This window comes from Nomia melanderi, chromosome 5, assembly GCF_051020985.1.
Source record: "Nomia melanderi isolate GNS246 chromosome 5, iyNomMela1, whole genome shotgun sequence".
NCBI classification, from domain to species: domain Eukaryota; kingdom Metazoa; phylum Arthropoda; class Insecta; order Hymenoptera; family Halictidae; genus Nomia; species Nomia melanderi.
In genome coordinates this window covers 16,467,348-16,480,215 of record NC_135003.1, presented here as the reverse complement: position 1 = coordinate 16,480,215, position 12,868 = coordinate 16,467,348, and the positions used below count along the sequence as shown (strand labels likewise).

At 45.8% G+C, this 12,868-nt stretch overlaps 2 protein-coding genes across 5 annotated transcripts in view; one reads left to right on the top strand and one right to left on the bottom strand.

The window, feature by feature from the left end:
• Positions 1–12,868, top strand: part of MED7 (mediator complex subunit 7) — a 239,458-nt gene that overhangs the window by 222,103 nt on the left and 4,487 nt on the right. The gene's annotated exons all lie outside the window — the stretch shown is intronic.
• Positions 1–12,868, bottom strand: part of Btk29A (tyrosine-protein kinase Btk29A) — a 237,658-nt gene that overhangs the window by 221,352 nt on the left and 3,438 nt on the right. For all 4 annotated transcript variants that reach the window (XM_076367696.1, XM_076367695.1, XM_031970912.2 and 1 more), the window contains exon 2: positions 9,860–10,045. In XM_076367696.1, coding sequence (XP_076223811.1) covers positions 9,860–10,027 — 168 coding nt within the window. In that variant the 5' untranslated portion in view covers positions 10,028–10,045. The remainder of the gene's footprint in view (positions 1–9,859; positions 10,046–12,868) is intronic.

The following is a 12,868-nucleotide window of genomic DNA, read 5'->3' as shown; positions in this document are numbered from 1 at the left end:
CAGAAATATTGTGTTATTACAAGAAAATATCAGAAAATAACATTTATTCGAATAAATTTACTTCGACTTATTTCTTGAAAAACATAGTAAGAAAATTATAATTAAGAGAAAATCTCAGTTTTATTGTCAACGTGTGCTCTAAGATATAATCATTGATCTTCCTGACAGTAAGATACTCATTTAACAGGAACTTCTCATTCCGCTAGTTAAAATAATATTATAATTATTCAGAATCCATGCGTCTGGTAGTTAATTCTGAGGAAAAAACATTCTCGGAGGTGACAAGGGTCAACGCCACCAGCGAGAATTGAAAAGTACGCGCTGGGAACGCGACGGAACAGGTGACGAGAATTATTCCGCGCGGAAACGGGGAACAACCGTGGCCAGGTACTTTCACGCTGCTACTCGGCTATTTTTATTGAATAATAAATTCAGCGACGAGGAACACGCTTGTCGGCGCGGCTGACCCGCGCGGCTCGGCCGAGTATTCCGAAGTTTCCACCCTTTCAACGGAGGGCCGCATTGTTTTAATCCTCCGGCGCGCGATTTACGTGTACGGTTTATTGTTTTATCGGCGTGCCTCGCGCCGCGTAAATGTTTTGCTTCCTTTCGCGCGGAATTCGACGTGTTCGACGCGTTTTTTCAGCGTCCAGGACGAGCCGTCGGGCTGGAATGCTCGCGGAGACGCAACGTTTGCTGTTGTTCGTCGTCGAATTCGATTGATCGCCGGTGTACTTCGTTCTCCCTTGTATTCTCTCGACAATAACGCTACCAGATGCGTGAAAATTATCCATTCCCGGTTTCTCTCCTTAAAATGCAAAGAAATTCATTTCGGAGAAATTACTGCGCAGCTTCGTTATTTTTATTTATTTAAAGAAATTACTGCGCTTCCTTGAGAAGCTACTAAAGAAACGAATTCAGTGACACGTGAACTTCAACCCTTTGCGGACGAAGATTCTTTGAAACGTAGAAAACCTTCGGCAGAAGTTAAATTGTATAACGATTGCTTAATTAATAGGGAAACGGGAAACTACGCGCTGATCTCTTGCTATTTCACTAATTACATCATTTGTCCACGACTTAGTCTTCCAAATATGAACATCTGATCTCGCCGGAATGCCAACATTCGTCCGCAAAGGGTTAATAAACGCACTCTTAAAATTTCCACAAAGAAGCTTAAAAACGTCAGTTTCAGTGCTCGGTAGCTTAGCATCGAGAAATCCTTTTTATAAAACGTACATTACTTTTCGCTCGCGAGCATCTTAAATTTCAATTTCCGGACGCTTTAAACAAAAGAGTTTTTAAAGGTACATAAGAAGCTTCCGAAAAGCTTCGTTCCTCGAAGTTTAATTACGCGTCTCGAGCCTCCGCGGCGGACAGTTCCGAGAGGATAGGGGAATTTCCCTGGGCGAGAGCCCTACCCCGAAAGAAGTCTCGCGTCGACGGTGAAACGATTTTATTCTTACTCCGCGTGAAAGTTATCCTTCCTGCGCGACTCCCCGTGATCTCGGCGAGAGCCCTACCTTGAAAGAAGTCTCGCGGCGAACAATTCCGATAATCTAGGGAAATTTCCCTGGGCGAGAGCCCTACCTGAAAGAAGTCTCGCGTCGACGGTGGAACGATTTTATTCTTATTCCGCGTGAAAGTTATCCTTCCTGCGCGACTCCCCGAGATCTCCGATTATTTTATTCGACGAAATTCGACACGGAACCCGGGGGAAATGATATTCGAGGAATCGATCGACACTCGGGGACATTCCGAGAGGCTGATTCCTCTGGAAGAGGGAATAAGCCCCGGGAAAAAAGCGGCTGGCATTCGTTATTTGCCCGGAACCGGGGCCGGAAAAGCGGCCGTTGCGGAAAGAACGCCGCCGGAGAAAATTTCATTTAGGCTTTTGCGAGCGGTCCTGTGCGACGACGTCTTTATTAGATTCGCCGGCGCTACCGGTGCCCTTCATTACTGGCGTCATTCTTCCAGGCAACCGGCCGAGCTTCTCTGTTCGACTGCCAGACGCTCGCCCGACTCCAGTTCGATCGCGGAATCTCGCTCGTGACCGGCGGCGGATCGTTTCTAATTAATTCTAAATAACCTAATTCAACGCTGAATCCAGCGAATGCTTCAAACTGCACTATTTCGCGCTCGTCTTTTAGCCCTTTGCACTCTGTCGTCGCCACTGCGACGTTGTAAGATAAGTTTATAACTTCGTTTTTAGTCAAACGTAACTTTAAAATGTACACGCGCTTTTTTATAATAAAATACTTCTATAAAGATGTAAGATTCCCTAAGTTTCATAGACGAAAAGGTTTCCTCGCCGAGTGTACCTTATAACAAGCGACTCACGTGACCTAGGGCTTTCGCCGGCAAAAATTCCAAATACGACTCAACGTTTCGCGACGATCTGGAGGATGCGAATAATGATCGCGGAGGAAGGAACAACGGGGGAAAAGGTTAAAGGTGGGTGGAAGGGTGAGAGGAAGAAACGGAAGATCCGTGTTCTAGACGCGGCGACTTAACGACCTCGAGAGGGCGGAAAAGAGAGAGGAGGGGAAGAGAAGCCGGGGAGAGACAAGAGAAACACGGTGTTTTTTTTTGTCCGCGTTGCCTCGGTTTTTCCTCGGGATTCCACTTGAATCCGCTTTTCATCTGAAATTCGCGTTGAACCGCTCGGTCCATTCGCGGGCCAGCTACTCGGAGGAGCGGCTTTCCTCCTTTCAGCGGCGGCCAGAGGTAACAACGAATAATGAGGCTGGTTTTTAATTAAATGCCGTGCCCTTTTCGCTCCGTTGGAGAGCATCCCCGCCCGGGTTTTTCGGGGCGACGGACAACGGGACGGCTCCGGCGGCCCCGAGACCCACGGAGAAACCGATTGCTGCCGCGACGCCGGCTTTTCGGAGCGGAAACACGATCGAGTGGGATCAATCCGAGCCGTTTCCCACCCGCCGCCGCCCCCTTTCGATCAGGGGGATGCGAGGCATGCGACGGAAGTAACGAGACTCTCGCTGCGGAACTTTGTATCCGGGAAATATTTATGAAACCGTGTTATCTCCTTCGAAGTAGCTGCCGTCGCGAGCGGAAGGGGATGATGCTCGTGTCTTTTATAACGAGCACGGGAATTGTTTAATGCTACGGTATTCTACGGGTAGAATGGAATAGAACGTCGGCATTTCTGAGAGGTGAAGCGTTGATATTTGGAAGACTGACAGTTGTTTTCTGACGAGATAATGATATTCTGGATTATACTGAGTATATCAATATCAGATCTGAATGCGATTGAGACGATTATATTGATATATTGTTAAACAAACCGAAATTTGTAACTTACGGAAACCAGTAAGGAATTCAATTTTGTAGTTTTACCATGAGTATACTCGTCATGACACAAAATACTGCAACTTCTCCATGCCGAGTATACTCGTCAAACACAGTTAACTGGTTAAACTGCTCGGTAGTTTGTTAAGAGATTGACAGTTGATAACAGGAAACTATCACCTAATTCACACATTAAACAATAAAGTAACATTCAGATTCCCGAATCCAGTTCAACCTTTTCATCATTTCATTGTCCTCTACTCGTATCAAACGCGATATCGTGGGTCAAGGGGTTAAACGAGTTTCAAACGAAACCCCGGCATCCCCCACGGAATTTCGCTGCGCAGTTTCGTCGCGATCTCTTTACTTTCCTATTTTGCACGACAACGGGCGCGCCACGTCCACGGAGACCGGCACCAAGGAATGTCCGCCGGAACAGAATGCTCCGCTCCGACTGGAGCGTGTCACGTTGCGCGCGTAAGAGGACTCGTTCGCCTCTTTGAGCCGTGTACGCGTGAAATTGATTGTAGACGGAGGTGCGCGGGACGGACGCTTTCAATGGAAACGTCCGAGGCTACTCGTATTCCTTACGGATGTCGTGTCGAGACCCTGCGGAATCGACATTTCCAAGCCGCTGATCGCAGCAGCCAGTTTTCGGGACCGGCCGGCCAATAGCGACGCGTCTGGCAAATCGGATTCCCGTAGGAACTCGGTGCTGGGGAATAATCGGCAACCGACAGCGTCGTGCCCTACCTCGCGGAACTTAGGAAAGTTAGTAGAAAAGTTAGTAGAACTCAGTAGAAAAATCAGTTGAATTTTTTATTTAGAGTGTCTATTTACTTGACACCGTGTGGAAATGGAAGCTTTATTCGTATAACGCTGTTGATGTCGTTTTATGGGTTTGCTACGAGAGGAATTCGAGTGTGCCGAGTGACTGTTGCTCGCGAGAGCCCTACTTCCCCGCGAAAGCCCTATCTCGAGGTTCTTTACCTCGTTGCACTCCATAGGCGCCTCAGTCGTTCAAGTTTTGACACAGAAAAATTATGAAGTACAATATTTAACCAGTTAATTCTGTTTGACGAGTATACAAGTCGTAAAGGTTGACATGATATTAATTCTTTCAACGATGAATTTGTTTGTCCATGTTTTTATTTTATTACGCAAGGAACCAGAGGTTTTTCCAACTAAATTCCACACTTCACTGGTTAATGTTAAGTCTCGTATGATATTAATATGTGAAATATTAGAACAAAACAGTTTCTTTAATTCGCGTGTGATTCGTTAAGTTAGTTTCAAGGAATCTTGACGTTTCATTAGAAAGCGTGTTGGGTATATCCGGTAAAAAATGCTTGGAGTGCAAAGGGGCGACACGTTATATGTGTCGGCAATTTCTGCATCGCTTGACAAAAATTATAATCTGCAAGGTGACTGCCGTCGACGAAAAATATTTGATAACGTGAATAAGTTGGCAACAGTGTAATGTAAGTACCGTACCGGTCAAAATGACTTCGATTTTTTTGTTTAGCAATTATTATCTTCGAAGCATTGAATCTTCGAAATGATTTTGAAAATAGTTTCATGTACCATAATGAATGTCTGAAGAAATTGAAAATAATCTATTGTTAAAATTCTTATGGAAATTGCGTATTAATCGTATTAAATGTTAATAATTGTTATTCACCTTTGCTACGAAGGAACAAATATTTTTCACATTTCAGCGAGACGGAAGTGTCATACTTGGAAGAAGTCGAGAACGAATGACTTAATTACTGAAACAGCGAGAGATCAGCAGGTAGCTTCTGTTTTTTCCTGTTATTCGAGCAATTATAATTTAGCTTCATCTGCCGAAAGTTTTGTACATTTCGGAGTGAAGACCTAGCGACCTAATTATTCCATAATGAATTTCGCTATTGGTTTAAGTGTTAATTGGAGATCCACGCGAAAATGAAACGAGAAACATTCGTTCGAGTCGGATAGATACCACGGACACGAGGCTGTCTCGCGAGTGTCAGCTATCTTGATTAATAATCATGATTTCGTTCCCCGGTGTTCCGGGCGTAATTGCTTTTAATCGTTCACTTGAAATACCATGGCAGTGGGAATACAGCTTTAGGCTATCGGTCGATAAACGCAGGCAACAAAAAGCCGATTAATGGGCTTCCGGACGGCGAGGTGTTAAGAAGCGATGGAGGAGGAGTGGGAATGGTGCCGCGACCACATTGGTTAACTTCGGAAATGCTAAAACTTCGGGACTCATTAAAAAGCACTGGAAACGCGGCACGCTTCTCGTGCGAAACATTTCTAACCAATCATCCGACACCTCTGACACTTTTCTCTGATTCTACGAAGACGTGTGGAACAAACAACTAGAAAAACTATAGAATGTTTCGAATATATTCAAAATTCAATTACGTTCACAGACGTAAATTGAACTTCAAGCTCTTAATGAAAATTAAGATGAACGAAAAGTATCCTGGAAATATTTCTGGCAGAAATTGATATAGTCCCGAAGGAGCCCAGACGCCGGCGCTTGCGAGAAAAACGTTCGTCTTCCGACGGTTAACAACGCCGAACACGTTCGAAAAGTTGCAGGGAAAATGTGAGAAGACTCTCCGACCGAGGTAGCTGCAAGATAAATCAAACGAAGCCGTTGAACCGCTGGGATTAAGGCGCAAAGGTCGGAACGCGCGAGGATCCAGCCGAATACTCGAGAAATCGATCAGCCGACAAGATGTCCGGCGGAACAAGCCGCGTCCGGGCCGAGCGGCGAACAGCCGCGACCACTCGAGAATGATTTTCGTCTGGCGAGGATGGAAGATGGATGCCTGGCGGGATCAACGCGGCGAAACTTCCGCACGCGATTTGTCACGAAAGTTGCTGCCCCGATAAAAAGTACCATCCGTCCGTTCGGCGACGTATCGACGGCGAGCTCGGTGAAAGACGCGAGGAAAGAGGAAGGAAAGGAAAAACCGGGTGGAACGGGAAGTCTTCAAAGAGCGATCCGTGGAGAGGATCCGCGAAATATTGCCGGCATAATCCTCCACGAGGAGGAAAGAACTTCTGGACGATTTAGAGGGTGTCTGCGGTGTGTGGAGAACTTGTAAACGATCTAGAGAATTTTTAGACGATCCGGAGAACTAGCGGGCGATTCGAAGAACTTTTAGATGCTCCAGCGGAGTAGGAAATTTGAAGAACTTTTTGATGATCTGGAGATATTGTGGACGATTCGAAGAACTGGACGATCTAGAGAACTAGTGGGCGATTTGAAGAACTTGTAGGTGATTAAGGGATGTAGGAAATTTAATGAACTGCTAGATGGTTCAGAGAAATTGTGGACAATTTGAAAAAATTCTAGACGATCTAGGAAACTAGAAAATTTAAAAAACTTTTGGATGATCTAGAGAACTTCTAGACAATTTGAAGAACATCTAGACGATCTAGGGGAGTAGGAAATTTAAAGAACTTCTAAATGATCCAGAGAACTTCTAAACGATTTGAAGAAATTCTAAACGATCTAGAAGGCTAGGAAATTTAAAGAATTTTTAGATGATCTAGAGAACTTCTAGATGATTTGAAGAACTTCTAAACGATCTAGCATACTAGGAAATTTAAAGAACTTCTAGACGATCTACAGAACTTCTACACAATCTACAGAACCTCTAAACAATCTAAAGAACTACGCGACTCAGAAAGCGCGTAGACGATCTCAAAGACTCCTAGACGACTCAAAGAATCCACACTCGATCGTAACTTCTAGCAGATCCAGAGAACTTCTACACAATCTACGAAACTCCCTAACGATCTACAGAACTCCCAGAAACTAATTTCTCAGATCGAGGAACGACGGAACCTGTCGATCTTACCTCCACGTTGCACGTCGGGGACCGGAAGCTCGGAAAGTTTCGCGCCTACGACGGGCCGACGCTGTCTCGCCTGGCTTCTCCCACGTGGAGAAGGCGCCGACGAGCCTTCCTCGAACAGGAAACAAAGCGACGTAACGGGGTCAGGCTTCGCCTAGGACCCAAAGGATCCAAGTTCCTCGTGCTTCCTTCCTTACTATCTCCCTCCCGGATTGATCAGCGACGATTCCTCCGGAGAACTTCCCAGGCGCGGAGATCGGCGAGTCGAGAACTCGCTTCCCACGTCTTCTTTCCCCGAAGTTCGAGCGAATCCCAGTTTCAGTTGATCAATTAAGTCCCCAACCAAAGTTCCAACGAACAATTCGACGCTCAGCTCCAGACGCCCGAAGCTCCAGCTCCGATAACGATCGAGATCCGTTCTACACGCGGAAGATCGCCGGAGAACCCTTCCGGAGAACAATCAGCAGGTTCTAAGTCGCCCAGGATGATGATAGCTCGAAGAGACGATGACTGTCTTCGGAAGCAGATCGCGGAGAAGCTGGACCAGCGACTGTCCAACCGGACCAGGAAATCGGCGTCGATCGAGGGACTCACGGTTGGACCGATCCGGAGCGTACCATTGCGACGATCGGATCGCCCCCGGTTCCGTGGTGCCACGCGCGGGTTAAGTTTCCTGGAGACGCGAGAGACTGCTGGACTGAGCTGCTGGATGGATGGACGCGACTCGCAGAGAGAGAGCTAGCGATCCCGACGACGATCACCGACTGAGCCGCGCGGAGCGTCAGGAACTCGCGACGGAGCGGCGGAAGAAAGGATGAAGAGAAGGTGGCGGCGGCGGCACCGGGGCGCCTGCGCTACCAATTTTACACATGGTCTGCGAGCACGTTATATCCACCCCCCGAAGGGACCACCTCCTACACCCCCTGCCGCCGCGGCGGAGGGGAGGGCCGGCCACCCTCCGCCCGCCGTGTCCCGAAACTGGCCGGTCCGCGGGGCTGAACCGGCTCCGCGTAGCTACGCAGCCAACTACCCACCGTTAACCGTGACCGGGTGTAACTACAGGCCGTGGAGGGAATAAGAGGGGTGAAGGGAGAGGAACCGTGCCGCTGGACGGTTATACAGGGTGCTTCTGTTTGTTCTGGACGGGGCTGAATGTTTTGGTACAGTGTCTCCCAACGTGGAAACTGGGGTTTGACTTTTAACCCTTTGCAGGTAGGTGCTAGTTACTACTCGATTGGTGCGGAATTGTAGAATTGTAGAAACCCTTTGCACTCGAGAGATGACTCTACCGCTTGAGTTGATACAGCAGAATTGTAAAGTATTATATAGAATCTTAAGCTTTGTGTAATGCATCGATACGTGGTGTGTTGAAATGCTTTCTCATTAATTAGTTTCGAAGAAGATCGTCTGTATCCTGTCAGAGAGTGTTGCATATTTCTAGTGAAGAACTTTCGAGGGCAAAGGGTTAATCCTTCGCGGACGAACGTCGACGTTGACGAGATGAAACCTTTATGTTTGGAAGGCTAAGTCGCAGACAAATGATTTAATTGATGGAATCGCAAGAGATTAGCACGTACCTTCCTATTTTCTGTTGTTCAAGTCCGCAGAGTTAAGGGGTAGTTTGAAATTTGGAATATAAGTTTCACGTTGCGCAATATTTACGCGCGAATGAAATAGCAGAAATATTAGAATGAATTTCGAGTAATGAAATCATTCGTTTGCAACTTAGTGCTCTAAATATGAACATTTCATCTCGCCAAAATGTCGACATGGACGGAAAGTTAACACTTTACATTCGGGAGTTTTTCATTGGAAATATTCAAACTTTGATGATGAAGTGAATCGAACGAAACTGATTTGTTTCGATATTTTGCATGATGTTTTACTAGTACATTCGAATTTGTACCGAGTGTTCATGTAGTTTGAACAGCTTCGACATCTGAGGAACCAGCCCTCTGAAATTTTCTGTTTCCCTCAGCGTTTCGTGACAAACGATCCTACGTTCGCTTTTTCCCTTGTTTCTCCTCGTTTTCCATTGTGGAATACGCGTGGAAACCAACTGAAACACCCCGTGTGTCTTTGAAACGCTCGGGACGGCAATTGAGCGCGTTTAGCGGCCATTCGGCGCGGTCCGCTCGATCGCGGCGATCTTTCGGCTTGTAATTTACGGGAATCCGAGAGCGAACCGTGTGCACCGTTCCTAGACAGTGTTTACCGACCGGTTGACCGGAGTTTCTCGGTCCCCTTTGCGGGACGATTCGGGATCGCGAAGGGGTTGGGAAGATGGACCAACGGGGTTCACCGGAACGTAACGGATCGACTCGGAGGATCGTAGTTTTAGAATCGCGAGTGAAATAGTAGCTCGCGCGTGTTTCTTTGAGTTTCGGGCACAACAGGTTGGAATCTCGTTGTATCTTTTAAGGAAAGCGACTGTTTGAACTGCGATATCGTATCGGAAACGTTTCGCTTTAAGAAAACAGAGTTATCGAACGTGGGCGCCGTTGAGGCGGAATTAACCACTTGCGGTGCAAAGACGCGCCACGCACAATTTTCCAAATTGATTTGAAAAATATCGTGATACGCAAGATTATTAATAAAGAAATTTGGTATTCATATATGTGTAGTTTATCACCAGTTGATGCGTTTGAATTATTTTTATTGAGTTCAAGAGCTGACGGACATCCACGTACCTCTCCATCGCCGTCGTAATAAACGAGGTAGCGCTTGGTCAGAACGAACCAGCGTTGCTTGAAGTTGACGGGGGTGAAACGTTTCTTGTTCTGGGAACGTTTCACCATGAACCCCTGCCTCACCACGTCCCCGCTTTTCGGCTCCAGCTTGCCATCTTTCCCCGCCATCACCGACGGAGGGCCACCCTGCGAACAGGACACGATTATTCCACGTCAACCGTTGGCGAACGCGAATTTCTTAATGCGCCCCCGGTTTAATACCTCGTCGTCGATTGAATTTCAGACATTTCCTGTAGTTAATTTCATAATCGTTATTAGAAAAGTCGGAGAGTCTATTCAGAATTGGCGTTGGCGAACGCGAATTTCTTAATGCGTTCGGAAGCTTCTTTACTGTAAAATCAGAAATGACTGTACATCAATCATTTTTAGTTTTCATCTTTCTACAGAAACTACTTCTTTCCACAGTTTAATACCTCGTCATCGATTGAATTTCAAACATTTCGTAAAGTCGAAAAGTCAATTCTAAGATAAAATTTCAGGTGCCATTTCACAACTTCGATAGAAACAGCGTTAACAGTTCCTCCAAGAAGCAACCATATCTTCCCCTAATTACAAAAGAAAGTAACGAATGATCTCGACGAACTAAACAGCTCGAAATCTTAATTATTCCAATCGCCGATCGAAATTATACAAATAACAGGTCAGTAGTTATCTCCTCACCGAAAGGGAGCGTTTAGGGACGAACCATGTACCGATCTCCTCATTTAAATAATTAAGCCGTTAACTTGCAACATTCTAGACACGAAAGTCCGATGACACACGAGACACAAATACGTAAATTCGAGCGATGAACGTTTCCAGTGTTTCCGCGGGTTTCGCTAAGGAACTTCCGTGAGACGCATGACGAAGTTTCCGCCTATGACGAATCAAGCGGCGCCATTTTTAGACCGTTACCCGAATTAGCATCCGCGCAGCGCTTACTCGCCGCGGAACAAACGCGAGCGACATTCTCGCGCGGCCTCGTGGCCGACACACCTTTCGCACAATGGGAACCGAATATCGGCGGAATTCCGATTTTTCCCGACCTCCAGAGGAACGAATTGTCTCGCATTCGCTCGAAGATCCGCGAGACGCGTTGCATTAAACTTCAATACTTCGATCGTTAATTGTTTCCGCCCGATAGGAACCGGTCTGAAACTTTCCCTCGGGGAACTTCGACTTGATTAAAAACCAATTACCGTAACCTCGCCGGTGAACTTTCAATTATCCCAATCCAGCTCGAGATGTCTCCCAATGATTCCTAACGAAGGCCCGTCGGAAGTGACGGCGAATACATTTCGAGAAACGAAAAACGCAGGGTCTTAGCGAGTAGAAAGTTTCTGTCAAAATGGCATCTAATTTACGAATTTATAATTCTTCTGTGTTTATCTAATTTCTCGGTGAGTCAATTGTACGATCTGATTGATGATCGAACGGAAACTTGGAACATAACTTGAATTTCTGTAATTTCGCGATGAAGTTGAACAGCGATTTAGTCATTTGGCGAATGATTCGTTGCGGGGAGCGAAACTTTGACTGAAGGTTCGAAGAACGTAATTAGAATTCATAACAATGTTAAATGATACTGAAAATAGTTACTACTAATCCGATATCACAGTACTAATGTTACATTATTATCTAGTTACTTATGGTACTGAACATTTTCATTCGACATGAATTTTCTTATTGTCATTCTTCTTAAGCGATCTGGAAGCTCCGGTCATCGATGACTATCGTGGCAGTCAACGTGTTAATCGGACAACATAGGAAATCATATACAGTGAAATGAGCGGAGAAAAACAGATTTTAACCCTTTGAACTCTGTAGGCTCCAATATTGCACCAGTTATAGTATCAAATATTTTAACGAATCAAAGAAACTACCCCAACTATCGAGCAGTCGAATCGATTGGTCTTTATCTTTCTAGAGAAACTTAATCTTTAGATACTCTGGTAGCTTTCCTGTAATTATGGGAAATATCTGAAGTGAGATTGGATCTATGTTTGTTAACCCTTTGCACCCGGATGAAAAATTCCATTCGCCAATTTCCCTTTATCAACATCTCAATGAACCATCAAAGTACAACAATCCACAAAATTGCAGTAAAATCAAAGGCTCTTCACATTCCCGAAAGTAACATTCAAATTTCACGAAATAAAATCTAATGTTCAACCCTAAACGAACCCTTAACCCTTTGACCTAGAACATCGTGTTGGACTCGTGACGAAAATTATAAACCGTTATTTATTGCTTTTAACTCTTCGCACTCGGATGTTTCTTACTAGAAATATTTAGCATTTCCTCACGAGGCGAAGACGATGTTCTTCACTTCGGACAGCAAAGGGTTAAAAATGTATCGATACGATCACCGACGTTTTTGGTAGCTGAAACTTGGCCGGCGTTCGATGCGTTAATACGCCGAGGCTCGGCTCTCATCACGGTTCCGAGGCTGGAGGCGGATGTAACGCAGATGCGGTCGGCCGTTGTACGCACACGCGACCACGAGGAAAATTGCGTTAGCTGCGTGCACGGTCACGTGCCCGCGCCAAGTTCCTTCCGGTCGAGCTTCCGGAAGGATCAGGAGCCGCGGCGCGCGCTGGGAATTCCGAACTGACGCTTCATTTTCGTCTGATCGCCGTAAGGTAGCGAGACTCTCGGGAAAAACGTTTCATCATCGTGGGAGGAGATAATATACACCAGGGCCGCGTTAAGATTCTCTCGCGCCCCAGACATTCTAACACTCGTGGTACCATTTTGTTTTCGTTTTCTTTTCTTTTTTTTTTTTTTTTTTATTAGTAGTTCGTTAACGTTGAACGCGATTTAACGGAGGAAAATACAGAAAATGAACAATAGGATATTGAATCATTCGATTGAATCGCGTCATTCGCTCAGCATTGTTTGCGCAAATGTTTTCAATTAATCGCTGTTTAATTGAATGAACTGTACTTCGATTTTCGCGTTGCTACCAGC